The sequence below is a fragment of the Indicator indicator genome, chromosome 4, assembly GCF_027791375.1.
Source record: "Indicator indicator isolate 239-I01 chromosome 4, UM_Iind_1.1, whole genome shotgun sequence".
NCBI lineage: Eukaryota > Metazoa > Chordata > Aves > Piciformes > Indicatoridae > Indicator > Indicator indicator.
This window is the reverse complement of record NC_072013.1, coordinates 6,586,211-6,604,227: the sequence shown is the minus strand read 5'-3', so window position 1 is coordinate 6,604,227 and position 18,017 is coordinate 6,586,211. Positions and strand designations below refer to the sequence as shown.

Here is an 18,017-nt window from a genome sequence, read left to right as displayed (position 1 = left end):
GTTCTCCATGAAAGAAATGTTTAAGGAGGAAACAGACGGGAATTCATAATTCACCTATTTACAAGATTATTCTTTGAAATCTGTGCAAACTCAAGAGGGGAAGGGTCAAGATTTTTGGTTCAAAAATCTTGACAGATGTGTTTGGGAGACTCCTTGCAGTTACAAGTGAACCTGTCGATGTTGACCAAGATAGGGAGAACTGAAATAGATGCTGGACAGAGATATGATTCTTAGAATTAATTTTTACAATTTGGGGTTGAAGGATTATTATTACAAGGAAATAAGAGGGGAGCCAAGGATGTAACGAAGGACTCAAGGACTTTGAATAAATGCAGCTCTTTCATTGTCGTTCTCTATGGTTCTTTGTCATGGTAATTTGTCTTACTTAGCCTACATCCGACCAAAGAATAAGTTCATGGATACAAAAGATCTGTGCAAAGACTTATTATTTTGTAAGGATGTAATACCAATCAAGGTAATTAGGTTTAAATAACCTCTTGCCAGGAAGGTACATACAACCCAGCTGCAATACCTGATGTTCTGTCCTGCTATTGAGCTCTTTTAGGCAGAATCTGATCTACCTTGTGTAGAACAAATTTTCTCGTGCTTATGGAGGGAAGCAAAAAATAAAACCCCAAACCCATGCTTTCTTGTTTCAAAGTCTTACTTTACCTTTACAACTTCACTGTACATCTCTCTATATTACTGCATTTAAATTTTATTACTCTGTCAGCTCTTCAGGCAGAGTGAGTACATGTTATAAAAAGAAACTTGGCACATATGTTTCACAAAGTTTTTCACTCTTGCCGTCGTTGAACCATTTGTTAGCAATTTCTCTTAGCAATTTTTCTTAGCAATTTCTTATCTGCTAGAAAGAAGAAGGAAAGTAGGACTTGCCAGAAGAGGCACGAAGGAAGCCTCTTCTGTGCCTTTGTTTCTTGTTGTGGTTCTGTTCTACACTGCAGTGTAGCTCTAAATATGCAAACGAAGAGAATAGTAACTCTAGGCCTCAAACTCCTCCTGCCTCTGTGATTAGTAAAATGAAGCATTCAGTAATATTAGGAAGGAATTTTGTAAGAGGCAAGAACCAAGAACTTGCCTATAAGTCTAGTTCATTCACAGCTTGACTTGGCTCACAAAAATCGTTAATGAAGTAGTATTTTTTTTTTCCTCAGAGAACAAAGAGTTTGTTTCACTTTTATTGAAGTAAATGTGATATTTTAACATATAGATGTGTATCACTTATTATGCAGAAGGGTTGAAATAACAGTTTTGGCTGCTATTTCGTGGGAGATCTCATTTTGATTATTGGAGGGAAGCATGAGAATGAATTCATGCAAGATTTTTAATTCCTACCCTTCCCCTCTCTCCCCTTTCCCTGCCTAAATATCTGTGTTAGCAGGAGACTAATACTTGAGTCTTTTTGCTGACTGCTAAAAATGGTTGTGAAGATTATTTTAATATCTACTATAATTTTTGTAATGCCTTTTATAGGTTTTGTTATGATCTATGATTGGTTGTGTGTTTGGGTTGGTTTGGGGTTTTAGTTTTTTGTTGTTGGTTTGTTTTTCTATTCACTCACACATGAAATAGAGGGGGAAACCCCCTCTTGTTTCCTAGGAAAATGTCTCTGTATGCAGCTACTCTGTTTTTAATCTCATTAATGATGGTGTCTTAGTAGCTTGTGGCCTTTTGCTGTGAAGTCATAGGGCTAATAGTAATGCAAATATTTTTGACTTTGTGGCCATTTACAAAGTGGCTGAAAATCATTAGACAGACTGATGGCTCTGTTAGTTATGAATGTTTGGTAGCCTGTTATATGCTGTTGGTTGATGTTACATTGCTGGCACAGCTCGTGTGCTCACTTTAAGATAAAGAGGATAATGAGGTGCTGCTAAAGCAGGGTGGATACCAGGCCAGAGCCAGAGCCTCTGGTTTACAATCATTTCACAGTGGTGTGACAGTACAGCTCCCTGGGTAAAGTAGAACATGTGCCTTATACCAAAGCATTTTTGAGTTCTGTCTCAAGGGTTTGTTGGGTTTTGTTTGGTTTGTTTTTTTTTTTTTTTTTAAATTCTTGCCTCTAAACTCCTTTACCACTGAAACATGGTAGAAACTTGGGAGCTTAACTGAAGTTTTTAATAATGGGAAAGGGAATCTATAACTTGGTGGTGTTTAGGAAATTTTGAATTTGGCTTGTTATTATAGGTCATCCATCTTCTTTTAACCGTGGCTTCTGTACATAGAGCTTTCACTCCAAACACATTTGCATGAAGGGTGTATCCAGACCGTGTGTGTATTTGGATTTAAAAAAAAAAAAATCCTCTAAGCAGTTCAAGAAAAAGACGCTATTACTGCCTTGCTGAGAGAGGATTAATTAGGAAATGTCTTCCCTTATCTGGATTTCTAGAAGTTACAGTGGTTCACGTCCCTTTACCAGCAAATTATTGTACAGCATGACACTAGGCACTGTATTAAATAATTATGTTATTATCAGTTCTCTGGGGCTTGGTATTTTGGTTAAATTTGAAGTTATTTGCTAGCCAGCTGTTCACGTGTCAGATGAAGGAATCCGCTTAAAATAACTTGTGACAGAGTGTGTTATGTTTGGCTAACTGAAAGTCAGGGAGAACGCTGAAATTTGGAAGATCTCCAGCAAGGTCTTTTTTGCATAATTACAAGCTTTACTCTGCATACCTTTTATTCCCCCCTCCTCCCTCCCTTTTCTCCAGTACTGATACTCGAAAAGGTGGAAAATGGAGATCTGAGCAACAAGATATTGAAGATCACGGATTTCGGCTTGGCCAGGGAATGGCATAAAACTACCAAAATGAGCGCAGCTGGGACGTATGCCTGGATGGCTCCTGAGGTCATCCGCTCCTCCATGTTCTCCAAGGGCAGCGATGTATGGAGGTATTGATTTGACATTAAGTGATTGGTTACTAAAGAGTAACTAGACCTGTCAGAAAACCTCTTCTGTGTTTAAGAATGAGCAACGGTGAACCGAATATTAAAATTCAGGCCTTAAGAAAGCTTTATCCACCAGCTTTGCATCTATCAGACTCACAGAATACTTTGCATTAATTGTAAATGTGTGGGGGGTTTGGTTTTTTTACTGTAGAAAGTAGTGGAGCAGCTCCTGCATACCTCTACATTTTTGCTGTTCCATTAATTTACATTTGTATTATCCTAGGATTCATAATCCCAATTCCCTCTGCTTTATCTAAAACAAGCTTTTTTAAGAGTTTCTTTGGCTATTGGCTGACATAATCAAAGGCCACAAAACAATCTATGAAGTACTTGAAATTACTACACTTTTACCTTCAGTAAGATACTTGTATTGGCAGTAATCTGTCACTGATCTATATGTGTGCAAACACATTGTGCCTAATCAAATTCCATGTGGAGTTACCAGCCTGAAGGCAATGGTTTTCATTTTCATAGTAATCTTTTGAATTATTTCCACCCATTTAGTCTTTCAAAGAAAATAATCTCTTCTCTAGGTCCATCTTGGTATGTAATCCAAAAGTAGTAATTTGCATGTGTATATTGTCTTTGATATTCATGCACTGAGATTTTTGAGAAGAGGAGCTACTTTGGTTGGGAGGAGGGTAAGGATTGGCCCGTAGACTTCCACAGATTGAGTTTGAATACAACTGTTAAGTGAACTGGTAAATCAGGAATTCAGTACAATACTCTAGGACAGTGGCATTTCTAGCTGTTGTGTGACATAGAAGTAGTATTGGATAACTGAAACAGATGAAGTAAAAAGAATTTTGTTTTTCCTGTGGGGATAGGTATTGAAATGTCAGGGTGACTTTGGCTTTAGAACAGTAAGATTCTGTCACTGGCCAGTAATGCTCCTACACAAGTGTGTGCATGCTGTGAAATCTGTCAGGATAAAGAAATATCCCAGTTGTCAAGAGTTGTCTGCCTCTTGCAGCAAAGGTTGGGTTGGGGGATTTTCATTTTCCTTATCCAGTTTTGCTGAATAGATAATGTATTGCCTTGCGTTAAGTCTGTGAACTTATATTTTCCACACTAAGGGTGTGGATAAAATTCTGACTCTGTAATTAAATGTAGTAGCATCTGTAGTTAATCTGAGATGAACTGAACAAGAACCAGGCTCTTATTCTGAGTGAAGTCTGGCAGAAATGAAAACCTCAAGGCTGTGCACCTTCTCTGTGCACGTGATCTTTAAGGGTAATCTGGGGGAGAAGGAGAAGGGAAAAATTTCCCCGTTCCTTGTAACTTTGATAATCAGGGCACATTAATGGATCAGTAGATGTTCAGTACCAATATGACCTAATTTAAAAAAAGATAAGGTCAGTTGGTGATTTTCGTGAAAGTAGCTCAAGTCCCTCTATATCTGTGCAACAGTGCTGGCTTGGTCACTAAGTGCTGTGAATTATATCGGGATTTAAGATTTGTAAATAACTGAAATAATTTGTGAGTTTTACAGAGTACTGTATTTGTATTTTTCAGATTCCTTTATCACTTTCTGGTTTTAGGGTTACCAGTCTTCTTTGAAAAAAAGGCTAGTTTCTCTTAGTGCTCTTCCTTAAAAGGAGGATCATCACTGTTACAGAATCACAGAACGTTAGGGGTTGGAAGGGACCTCAAAAGATCATCTTGTCCAACTCCTCTGCCAGGGCACGATCACCTAGAGCAGGTCACATGGGAACACATCACGGCAGGTTTAAATGTTTGCAGAGAAGGAGTCACCACAACCTCTCTGGGCAGCCTGTTGCAGTGTTTTGTCAACCTCACAGTGAAAAAGTTTTCCCTTATGCTCACATGGAACCCTCTGTGCTCCAGCTTGCCCCTTGCCCTATCATTGGGTATCTCTGAGAAGAGCCTTGCTCTGTCCTCCTGACACCCTACACATATTTATAAACATTACTGAGAGCTGTTAAACTCTTTCTGAATAAGCCTCTCTCTCTGGTGGCCAAAACCTTGAGTCATAGCTAAATAAGCTGAAATGAACATGGTGTTTGAGGCACATATGCAGTGGCTGAGTACTTGCCAGTGCAGTCACTAGTAGCATGTCAATGATTGTCAGCATTGGACTTTAAAAAAGCAGTCATGGACATGTGTAATAAATCCTGTCCTACCCAAGGATGCAACTTGAAATTCTTAACAGGATGAACTTTTTTATCCTATTAGACGTGGCCTTCCTCTTGTCCACTTCAACCTCTTGGTTAATCACTCGAGTTGATGGATGTTTTTACTTGACAACCTTCCAGCCAGGCTGTGAGGCATCCACAAAATTGGCTGTCTCTGTCTGTAACATTCACAAACCCTTTTATTTCAACACCTTTTCCTTAAAGCTTATTAAAATAATACTGCTGGCTGAATTGTTGCTCAGCTTTTTAACAAGAATCTCATTCTGCCTGTGTTCTCACTGCATAAACAGGTAAAGAAGATATTCAAAAAGGTGCCTGCTAGGACTGAAATTTCCTGAGTTAATCTTACAGTAAATCTTAAATAAATAACTGCTTCATGCAATTCCTTTCAAAGCAGATGTCAAGATCTGTTTAAAAAAAAAAATTGTTGATGTTGTTTGGATGTTTTGCTTTTAGCTTTTGGGTTCTCCTTTGAGGGGGTTGTTTTGGTTTGGTTTTTGGTTAGTTGGTTTTGACCCACTATAAAGGAGTGTTGGTAAAGAAGTTATGAAGTTGAGGAATGCTCCCATACCCTGCTGTCTATTACTAGGGTCTGGGCCACTGTAGAGCTTGTTGGTAATACCGGTACTTAAGTACATCTTGCTGGTGAAAGTCAGTTGCTTTGAAATTTGCTATGCTGCACTCACAAGCTTTAGATATATAGAAAAACCTTGTGCTTATATTGTACAGAGGGCAAAGCAGCTACAGTTTTATTTAAATATGTCAGTTCCTGTAAATCTATTTATGTATTTGAGAGTAGTCACGTATTTGCTTTCGATTTACATGGGTGAAGTTGAAGCACAGATACTACAGCTTATCCAGCACAGTACAGCAAGCTGATGTTAGCAGGCATATAATTCAAATTTCCCTGTTGTTACACTCAACTGCTTAAGTTTACTGCACACACCTCATTTTTTGGCTTGTGCTGTTTAAATGACCAAAGTCAGCCTGAGAGGTATGAGGATTATAAAGCCACCACATGACTTTCATCTGATTCCCTGTGTTCCAAAATTTAGGTGTGTTTGGATTGCGTGTACTCTTGAGATGAGTGAAGTAATTAGGAATTTAATTTTCATTTAGGAATTGAATACCAGAGCTATCAAAACCCATCTGATTAGCACATCAAGATGTTTCAGGCATTTGGTGATTGGTGTAGGAACTTCAGTAATTGGAATATTTAATTTGAATCATGTGTTGGCAAGCATTTCCACCCACAAACGACTGCTCGCAGGCTTCTGTAGTCATCTTTGTGTGGTGAAGCACTGGTGAGACTTCAGTACCTGGCAGAAAAGTTTTGACTAGAAGCTGACATGGGAGAAGCACACAGCTGACAACTGAAATCTGCAGGAATTAGGTCCATAGATTCATAGAATGGTTTGGGTTGGAAAGGGACCTTAAAGATCATCTAGTTCCAACCCCCCTGACATGGGCAGGACACAAAAGGTCATCTGTGGAACTGCCAGTCCAATAACATGCAAAACTGCTAATAGCCATTAAAATGTAATGAAGCTGCTTTTCTTAATAGTGATATTCTAGTTTCTGTTGTTGCTGAGTTCTCCTTGTTGGGCTGTAACAGCTCATTTCACATGGAAAGTGCTGAACCCAGAGACTGATGGCTAAGAGGAACCTATGATACAAATGCTATTGAACAATCACAGTGAGAAGAAATTACTAGGTTTTTTCCTAAGTTCACAGACTTAAAAGGGAGGTGGCAAAATCACATGTGAAATCCTGCAGACCTCCAGCCTCCCTCTCTCTGAAAATCCAGTGTGTAGGATTGAACCTGATGTTAAATGGCTTAAGGGATTACTGGATCACTGGGAGACGGTTAATTATTCATACAAGTGTCAGTTGACTTGGACACATGGTCTATATCACATGGTTCATTTTGCAATTAAAGTCCAAAATTACTACTGGATGCTGGAAAAATAAATGAGCTTGATGGGTTTTTGTTCACCCCTGCTGTGAATGAGGAGAGGCCCTTGTTTCCTTCTTCCTATGCCTTTTTTGTGTAAATATCTTCTGTCACTGGCTTTTTCCTTTGTAATTCCCAATCCCCTACTCGAGAGTTAATGAAAAACAGTCTGTTCAGCACCTCTCTAGCTGTTTAATCACTTGGGCTGATTGTTGTTCCAATGGTACACAGTAGTGTTTCCCTAGTTCTGTAGAAGCAGTATTCTCAGCAGTGAACTGTACATGGGGAAGAGGTGGCATTCAGTTGTGCCAGAAAGTGACCTTTCCTGCAATATATGCTTCTGGTGTCCTGTTAGAAGAAGCACCAATCTGCCCATTCTCTTGTCTTTCAAAAATTACTATGCAAATGAAATGCTTTAAGCACATCAGTAGAGCTTTTTTGGCCCTTCCATTGAGAGAAATATCTAATACATTCCTTATCCATCACTAGTGGTGAAGTACACAACTCTTTGGTAGTACACAACTCTTTTTGGTATCAACACCACGTTCAAATGGAGAAGTAACAGGAATGATAAATTTGATTTAGGCAGGACAAATATATAGTCTGTCTAGCATTAATTTTCTTTGAGTATGAGTCCTAGGAGGCCAAAAAGAAAATGGGAAATTCTTAACTGTGGGTTTTTCTTTTTTTTTCAAATGAGCCTTTTAAGAGAGTAGGGAATTGAGAACTTAGATGGAAAGAAGTAATCTATTGTCATTATAATACCAGGAGTATGAATTACATAGGAAAAACGTAAAAGATTGTTTAGGTGAAAAAATACATTTTGCTTGATAAAGTAAACTAGCAGTGTTAGCAACAAAGGTGGAATCCCTAGTGACTGAAATTCCATATCTAAACAGAAAAAGTAGTTTTAAGACTGTCCAGCTAACGTGGCCCCAGTTACAATGAATCTTAAAGACTTGGCAGGGTTGGGAAGGAGCTTACAAGAGTACGGGTTGTGATAATGAAAATTATCTCCTAAATGGATAGGACAGTTGTTGCTTTGAAACAAGGGATTCATCTTTTAACTTCAGAAATGACTGTTTCATGGAGCAGCTATTCAGGGAGGCTTCAGGAGGAGAAGCAGTATTTCATTTGGTCTTCAGATATGCTTCAGAGGCCTTCAAAATTGTACAGTATGACCATGGTCAAAATATATGTGTACTTAGATACAATATTTTTGCAAGAGCAATCAAGGAGAATTAGTCCATTACAGTTTGGATATATTTTAAGCACACCATGTTAAATCTCATAGTGAATGTATAGCGAAGACTTCAAACAAATCAAGGAGATGATGTAGAGGAGACCACTGGAAGACATCCATCCAAAAGCTGAATCAGTATCCGAATGGAGATAATTAGGCAAGGATTTAAGTGCTGGCAAGTTGAATGTAAAACACTTTAAAAAAAAAAAAAACTAAAACTTTTTTTTTTTTTGAGGGAATTCTTGTGAAAACCATAAAAATGAATCAATTGCTTTCAAATGCAACATAGATGAGAACCCGACAGGAGAACATTCAGTCCAGAAATGACCAAGATATGACTGTGAGGAAGATAAGGCTCTAGAAGAAAAAACTTACGACTTTTGTCTGCTAGAATGGAGAAAAGAGAGGCTTTTTGAGATGAAAATTTCTCTTTAAGGACACTGAGGTGGAGGACATGTCACAGTGAAGTACTGCCTACAGTACTGCCTACAGAGGTGTTAAAACTGCCTTATAAAACAAACAATAACAAATTGCTGGTATTTACACTAACACTCAAATTTTCTACAGGAGCACCAGAGCCAGCTGAGTTAATAGCTGTGCTTTGTGATCTGTTGCTTAGTGCTGCCTTAATACCAGAGAAAATGGAAGGAAGCAAACATGATGACAGGTCTTAAAAGAGCTTCCTGAGGATCAGCAAGTCTGATTTCCAGTTCTGCTAAATGGTGGAAACAGCACAAAGGAGTGGGGAGTTGGGGAGTTTGTAGACATATGAGTGTATCTGGGGAAGAGTCAGCTATTGTTGAAGGAAAATGTGAACAAGTAAAAACTCTTGAAGGAGCTACTGAATATGTGGAGAAGTGGTAGGATTGCTTATACAACATTTGGATGTATAAAAACTTTCAACAAAATCTTCAGTCAAAAGCTTTTACAGTAAATTGATGTGGGAAAAGAGAAGTCTGTTTCTTATCACTTAGTTTTTAATTGCTGCAAGAGTAAATCTGCTTTCTTGGTGGGGAATTCTGTGTTCAACATAATCATATAAGTGATTTAAAAAAAATAGGTGACCTTTTTTAGGTGATACTTTCTTTTTATATATATTCTGGATAAGAAAAATTAATCTACTGTAGAGGGTTGAGGACAAATTTTACTTTACTGAATGATAAAATAGACAAAATGGTGATATGCATAGTAGCCATGGAAGAATTTCACATGTACAATAATGGGATATAAATTTTACTGTTATGATTCAGGAAGAAAATATTGGAGTTACTGTGAGTAACATGGCTCATTTTGTAAGGAGTCAGAGAGGCATGTGGCAAATGAAAATTTAAAGAAAGAAAGAAGAAAACAGGAAATACTGTATCTCCCCATATCTTTGAAACATGATGTGATTTTGGTCATTCCAACATAAAAAGTTTAAATGGGATGAGATGGTACAAAAGATGTCAAGGTCAATGAAAGATTGTTGTTAATGTGGGAGGGAAATTTCAACCCACCACACTACAAGCAAAAACTACAGTCTGTAAAGATACGAAATGGTTTCTGTTCAGGAGAGTAACCAGATTAGGGTTTAGCTAGATTAGGATTTTGGAGACTGGAAAGAAGATGATTTAGGCAGAGTGTAGTGGAAGCCAGTGAAATCATGGATGGTGTGGAAGGAGCTAAAAGGGAGTGTACATTGAGTTTTCCTTGTGTTGAAAGAACTACAAGGAAGCAAGTGAAATTACCAAGTGACAAGCACAAAACAAAAAAGTTTGTTGGCAATGCATCATTAAATTTGTGGAACTCACTACCACAGAACATAGTGGACGGTAAATGAGTTCAAAAGAGTAAGACATATTAACGGGAGAGAAACCTGTCAGGTCACTAAGAATGAAAAAGCTGTCTCTGGCTTAGGTTTCCTAGAAGCAGTGCTAATATTCTGAGGATATATGATTTGTTCCCAGTTTCAAGAGAGAAAATGATTTTTTTTGCCTCCAAAGTGAAAGCAGCATCTTACTTCAGTCTTAGTTAAAAAAGCAAGTAAAATACAGCACATCACTAGCTTGGCAGCCATGATGAACCTGCCCAGAAAACTGTAGTTTATTCACCCCAAAAGGTTCAGGTACTTCCTCGTTGCTTAACAAAGAATATGTTCAAATCAAACACCTCTTCTCTTCTCTTTTCTGTTTTCTTCCTGGTTAGTTACGGCGTGCTGCTTTGGGAACTGCTAACAGGAGAAGTACCATTCCGAGGAATCGATGGTCTTGCAGTAGCATATGGTGTTGCCATGAATAAACTTGCCCTTCCGATCCCTTCCACATGTCCAGAACCTTTTGCCAAACTCATGGAAGGTAAGCCAGCTGTGGTGTGAGAGCAATTTCTGGTGTTTCTAGAGGGTTGTTGAGTGTTGCCTTCTTGTGTTGGCTTTGGTACCTAAGAGCACAGATTTCTCAGATGCCTTTATTCAGTGGTGCAAGTCATTACAGGAGCTAAGCTTGGCTGTTTGTTTGCTGTAGCAGTTATGTGAGCAACTGCCTGTTTTTGTTGTAGGCATCATTTAGCTTGCTGTTTTCTAGTAAACACTAAAATGTCACAGATTTCAGTCAAGTTTGAAGTCTTCAGCTTGTTTTTAGAATTCATAGCTTTGAACACCTTGCTAGGCGCTGTCAGACTGATTTGAAATCACGCTTTATTCTACTGACATTTCAGGGAGAGAGTTTAAATGTGGCTTTGACATTTGAAAGCAACCCAAATTTTCTGTCAGAATAATGTGATTTTTCTGTTTTGTGTGTGCAGGTAGTTCATGGCCAAGTTGGGCTACATATGGATGAAATAAATCCAGAAATTTATCATCAGAACTGCTGTACTTATTAGAAAGGATTCCATGATGCAGCTTTTGGGATAGACCCTTCACCTCCTTCATTGATTTGCTCTGCTGGCTATTGCAATTACATGCCTCCTGAGCTTCAGTTGTCACTCCCTCCCTCCTTCTTTCTTTCTTACACAGTAGCACCTTTAGTGGTGTTTTTCCGAGTGTTCCCACTCCCAAGGTTTCCCACAGAATGCCAGGTTGGAAGGGATCCCAAGGATGATCTGGTCCAACCTTTCTATGTGATAGTATAGCGTAAACGAGATGGCCCAACACCCTGTCAAGCTGAGGCTTAAAACTGTCCAATGTAGGGGAATCTACTCCTTCCCTTGGGAGATGATTCCAATATCTAACTGTTCTCATAGTGACGAATGTTCTTCTGGAGTTCAGTCAGAATCTCCCCAGGAGTAACTTGCAATCCATTATCCCTTGTTGTTTGCATGTGACTCCTTGTAAAAAGGGAGTCTCCTTCCTTCTGGTAGCCACCCTTTTTGTACTGGTACATGGTAATGAGGTCTCCTCTAAACCTTGTTGTCTTAACACTGAACAAACCTGGTTCACTCAGCCTGTCCTCATATGGCAGGTGTTTATATATAATAAAGATAATTATACCTGTCTGGTATAATCAAAAACTGAGGTAAAGAGAAATCAAACATCAGAAACAAGCCAGGACATTGAGGTGCTGAAGTGTGTCCAGAGAAGGGCAATGAAGCTGGTGAAGTGTCTAGAGCAGAAGACTTATAAGGAGTGACTGAGGAAACTGGGATTGTTTAGCCTGGAGAAAAGGAGGCTCAGGCGAGACCTTATTGCTTTTTGTAACTACCCGAAAGGACACTGCAGCAAAGTAGGGGGCTCTTCCCTCGAGTAAAAAGTGACAGGATGAGAGGAAATGGACTTAAGTTGTGCCAGGGGAGGTTTACCTTGGATATTAGGAAAATCTTCTTCCCTGAAAGTGTTGTCAAGTTCTAGAACAAGATGCCCAGGGTAGTGCTATAGTCACCATCCCAGGAGGTATCTAAAAGATGTATGAATATGATTTAGTTGTAACTTTACAGTACTGGGTTAATGGTTGGACTCAATGACCTTAAAGTTTTCTTTCAACCAAACCAATTCTGTGATTCCATGTTCTACAGCCTTAGTGAGCAAAGAATGAGACTGAATATAAAACTGATATTCTGTGGCCTCTCATAGTGTTTTTAGCCCCAAGATTTGAGCAAGAAAATGTTTCCTGTTGATTTCTCAGTTTTTAGAATACTTTGCATTTCGCTAGTCTTTTCTGTAGGCTACAGGCATCAGTTACAACAAAGGAGAAAATTTCACATAGTCTTGGCTAAAACCAAAATATCCTACTAGGCAGCAAAGAGCAGCAGGGTTGCAGGTGTAGCTTGGGAGCAATGTAAAGCAAGAAGCTGCGTCTCAAAGAGTCAGTGGATCTACCAGCTCTAGTGTTGTGCTGGGGCAGTTTGTTTAGACACGGTTCTCTAAAACAAGGACTGTTAATTTCTTAAGTATGACTGAGGTATCTGCTGCTGGAGTTAAAAGTAATGCCCTCTATTGGGAAAGTCAGGCAGAGGCACATGGCCTGTGCTTGAACCCAGCAGCACAGGGGTAAGCACCCACGTGGCTTTGGAACGCTTGGCTTCTCCAGGTGCAGGGGGAAGAAGAGAACAAGAAAACAATTACTTTCTGCTGCTTCAAAACTGTTTTTTCAAACAGGCTGTTTCCCATCTCAAGTGAACTCTTGTTCCCCTAATGCTACTTCTACTTTTGAATTACTGCCCTGGTGGTCTTCCATGAGACAATAAAGCTGAACTTTCCCTCTTCACAGAAAAGACTTGTATGTTACAACTGTCCTCATTAGTGCAAATAATGGCAGATCTAGGCCTGGGAAAATAAAAGCCACGGGCCACCTGCATAGTTATCCTGTTCACTCATTCATGCATTTGGCTGGCTGCAGCATTTTGTTTTACTTTGGGTCATGTTTGCTTTGCTATGCTTAAAACCTGGGGTAAAGAGGCAGGGATTATGCTGCTGACAGTCCAGCTGTATCACCCATTGCTACTAATTGGTCAGCAGCAGGGGACCTTCAGAGCACTTTCTAACATCCTCAGTTCTCCATTTTGGTAAGAAGAGCAATTTGAAATCCATAAACAGAAATGTGTTCCGGCTTATGCCTCCTGGAACCTGACCAGATGCTTAAATACCAGCATCTTGATACCAGCAATTTTGAAACCAAAGCTTGCAAATGCAATATCTCAGTAGTGCTAAAATCAAAGAGAAGATGTGAAAAACTAAGCCTCAGCAACTGCACAGATTTTGTTAAATGTTATTTAGTTTTAATTACAGATGCTCCTGGCTGTATTTCTATCCATAAAAGTCATGAATGGCTTTTAGGACATATTTAATACTATTTCCTTTTTTTCCAAATGTATAAGGTCTAGGAAAATTTGGAACATTGTTATAACTCTTGCTTCACACTACAGAAATGTGTTTTGGATCCAGTGACCATTTAGAGCAATAATAGTATGAACGTAGAGAACTGTGTCTTAGTTTCTTACATTCATGCACAAATTCCTTGAAGATATACTTGAATGCTAAGTTTTTCTGTTTGGTTCTCAAATTTTGGTATGCAGGAGTCTAGCAGTATTGAAGAGAATAAGGATACTTGTTGAACCAGAACCTGAGTAAGTGCCAGTACAGAACAATATAGAATGAGAATGTTTTCTGCAGGAGTGAAAATAAGGGTGAAGAAAGTGGGAGGATTTGAGTAAGGATTTCCTGTTCAAAAGTGTTAAATCAAACATTTTGACTTAATGGCTTTTTAAAAATCTGGTTTTAAGGATTTTGTAGTTTGAGGTATTTGCTTCGTATCATTTTCTGTTTTCAATGCTCAGTTCCCCTCCCTATAAAAAGAGTGCCAAGTAACTTTTTTTTTTTTTACTATTGCTAGTTGAGTTGCATCATGTGGTAAGATGGGTACCTTAAATTCTGCATTTTCAGAGCTCTCTAATTGGGTAAGCCATTGCATTAGACTGTAAATGAAAAGCTTGTTTCTGTGGTTTCTCTTAAAAGCAAAAGAAAAGGCCTGATAAACAATTTTCTCTCAGTAAAAAATAACCCTTAAGAAAAGTCCTAATGCACCATTTTATGTTATTATTTACTTGGATCTCCTGTCTTCACTCAAGTTATGCCCAATTTGCTTTGCAGGAGAGATTTTGAGGTCTGGGTAAGAGATACACAGTGACTCAGCTTAGTATTAGAGTTTGGCATTAGGAAGAACATTGACAGTAGGGCTGTGAACTTTGCAGCCTAAGTGTGATCAAAGAACTGTTTGCAAGAGTCTTGCACAGTATTTCCACTCTGTGAGCACAGAAAAAGTGAAGCAAATATTTTTTTTATGTAAGGAAATTATTTATGATTTTTTTAATACATACTTGAAAAACTTACATTTCTGTGAAATTAGTAAACCTCTGTTTTACTTGACCTGTTGCTGCAATAGAACCTAGAGACCAGCTGGTTCAAGATCTTAAGTGATGCTGGATGTCATCTAAGCACGAAAGCAGGAATTCTATGCCTGGACTTGCGATTGGACAATAGTCAATGCAAGAGGGAAATTGGAAGGATGGGGTAACAGTGTGCATGCCACTCTCAGCCACTGGGGATCAGTAAAGTGCTGCTCATCCTCTCAAACCTCCATACTAAGAGATGTCAAACAGTTGCTTGTCTTTGTTCTATCCTAGATTGTTGGAACCCCGACCCACACTCACGACCTTCTTTTGCCAGTATCCTAGACCATCTCACTGCCATAGAAGAGTCTGGTTTCTTTGAAATGCCCAAAGATTCCTTCCACTCCCTGCAGGAAGACTGGAAACAAGAGATCCAAGAAATGTTTGATCAGCTCAGAGCCAAAGAAAAGGTAAGTAGAGGAAAACTCTTCATGCCTGTACTCTCTAGATCATAATTTTCCCATTTCATAATTCATCAGGGATCCTTGTTCAGTGCATCCCAGAGTTAATTTTGTATGTGCTTTACTGCAGTTTGTACTAAGTCCCTGATTCAATGGCAGGTAATGCTGCACACAAGGGCAGAATCGTGAGTAAATTAAATGCCTGCATCCTGTACTGCTACTCTTCCTAACATTGCAGTGAGCTTCCAGTATACACTGTGCCAACTGCTATGATGAGTTGCCTTCATTGTTTAATCCATCTGATGTAACTGTTTCATGGTGAGCATCTTAACTGAGAAGCCTAGCAATACTGTTAACAGTGAAAGTAGGAGAGGTAGTTTCAGCATTATGCTTTAGAAAACATTGCAGCTTTGGTTCCGTCAGGTTTGTGTTTTCAAGGTTTTGAGCACTGCGGATGTGGAGAAACTATAATAAACGTGAGTGCTACTAGGAAGATAGTCCAATAACTGTTACAATTGAAGTCTACCTGGGTAAATAGCAGGAAACAAAAATGCTGACAGAAATAAAAGGACTGTGTTGGCCATCAACCTCAAAGAGTAGAAATTAAAAAGCTCAAGTTTTCTTCAAGTAAACTTGCAGAAAGCAGAGCTTGCTACCTCCATATTATGATCCTTATAGAGACTGTCTTTGCAGTTGTGGGTATGAAAAACACAAAAGCAGTGTTTTTTTAAAATTCACGGTCTTTTATCTAAAACCAAATTTTTAGTAAATGACCAACTTGAGTGGAGTTCCAAAGTTGGGTTTAAGAGGCAGAGTGAAAGAAAAGGAGATCTTTGGGCAGGGAAGAGAAGCTCTATGACAATACTTAAAATATTTCTGTTCACATACTGTAGTAGCTTTGGGGAAAAATAAAATATCTAATAGGCATTTCCCTGCTGCTGTTATCCTGTGGCTTAATTCTGAAAACTAGAAACTTCAACGGACAAACAGAAGACCGAACAGCAGTAGCTAGACTGCCCTCAGGTTTGGAGTACTGGATTCCCCTACAGCAATGAGGAAAGAGAATTTTTTTTTTTTTAATCCTATTCACCTCAGGAGTAAAATGTACTAAACCTCCAGGGTGGTAGGACAGGTAACAATGAGGATGTGTTGGGAGGTTTTTTTGTTTGCTTTTTGGGTTTGTTGTGTTGTTTCGTTTTGTTTTTAAAATCCGAACTAAAATCTATCTGAAGTTTAACTTGAATTATTTAGATTTTACCTTCTGCTGTGGAATTAGCCAGCTGGAGATAATTGTTCTAAGTACTGAATTCTTTTGTCCTTGTGGTGAGAGGAGTGCAGTGAGAAGACATTTTGAGATGTCAAGGACAGTTTCAGCTGATTCATTTTGTCAACAAGGGAAAGATAGAACAGCTTGCCATATGCATCTTTATGCCTAAGGAACAGCCATGCTTGTTGGGAAATGATGGGAGTGACCTCTTGATGATGTTTACTTCAATGATTTTTATTAAAGCAGGGTTTTTTTTCCTTCTCTTCTATGATGCATGAGATGGAAAGGTTATTTTTTAAGAGTTTAAGTCAATACTGAAGTTAATGTAGGTACTTGCTGAAAAATAAAGAAAGGATTAATTCTTCCAGTTATGACTAAATCTTCTTAAATTAGCTTCCATATCTCTAGTCTTCTCCAGTGGCTCTTGTAAACATGTTCATGTCAGATATCCAACACGTTTTCTCATGACAATGAATTTAGGATTCAGTGCCTTTTCACAGAAATACAGAATGGTTGAAGTTGGAGGGACCTTTGCAGGTTATGTAGTGTGGCAACTCCAGATGGCTTTTGAGTGTCTCCAAGGAGGGAAACTCTACAAACTCTTTGGGCAATGTGTGCTAGTGCTTGGTAATGTTGACAGTTAAAAAGTGTTGATGGAATTTCCTGTATTTCAGTGGGCACTGTTGACAAGAGCCTGGTTCTATCTTCTTTCCACCCTTCCTTCAAGGTGCTTCCTTCCCACCCCACTCTCACAAGCCTTCTCTTTTTTAGAATAAACAGTCCTATCTCTTTCAGCACTTCTTCAATGGATAGATGCTCCAGTCTCTTATCAGCTTCATGGTCCTTTGTTGGACTCTCTCCAATATGTCCATGTCTGTATTGTACTGGAGAGCCCCAAATTTGACACAGGATTCTGTGTGTGGCCTCACAAGTGGCGATGTCCTAATCTTAATGCTGATATGAAGGGCCATGAATGGCAAGCACAGGATCATTTTAGGATTTTGGCTTTCAGCTGAGCCTGTAAACAGTGGTGCTAGCAGTGTTGTGAGTACAAGTCATTGCACTGCTGTTATGCTTTCAGAAGAGGTAATGTCAGTCTTAACCCACAAGTCACAAGGTAGCTTTTCATTTCTCCTTCCTTATCTCCCCACAGGAGCTGCGCACATGGGAAGAAGAGCTGAGTCGTGCTGCTGTTGAACAGAAGAACCATGAGGAGTTGCTGCGCCGGAGGGAGCAGGAGCTGGCAGAACGTGAGATTGACATCCTGGAACGGGAGCTCAACATCATCATCCACCAGCTGTGTCAGGAGAAGCCTCGGGTGAAGAAACGCATGGGGAAGTTCAAGAGGAGCCGGCTCAAGTTAAAAGATGGCAATCATATCAGCCTGCCTTCAGGTTGGTGGCCTGTTAGTCTGTGAAATGGGAGGAACAGGTGAACCTGTGGCTTCGAAAGCTCTCTTTCACTGATGCTTATGCATCATGAAATTAAATTTGATACTCTTGTGGCTAGCATTCCCCAAAGTCCCAAGTATGAAGGCCTAAAGTAAATTTGAGATGTTAGAAGTTTGTTAGTCAGTGGCTGTATATGCTTCATGGTGAAAATGTTGGTGTTACAGTTTAACATGTTAATACTCAAAAGGACCAAATTAACAAGTGATATACATAAGAAA

The 18,017-nt window shown here is 39.1% G+C and overlaps 1 protein-coding gene across 1 annotated transcript in view; it reads left to right on the top strand.

The window, feature by feature from the left end:
- MAP3K9 (mitogen-activated protein kinase kinase kinase 9) overlaps positions 1 to 18,017 on the top strand; it is a 53,535-nt gene that overhangs the window by 24,671 nt on the left and 10,847 nt on the right. Inside the window, exons 3-6 of the mRNA XM_054400266.1 lie at positions 2,733 to 2,913; positions 10,508 to 10,656; positions 14,915 to 15,090; positions 17,502 to 17,742. Of these exons, the coding sequence (XP_054256241.1) occupies positions 2,733 to 2,913; positions 10,508 to 10,656; positions 14,915 to 15,090; positions 17,502 to 17,742 (747 nt within the window). The remainder of the gene's footprint in view (positions 1 to 2,732; positions 2,914 to 10,507; positions 10,657 to 14,914; positions 15,091 to 17,501; positions 17,743 to 18,017) is intronic.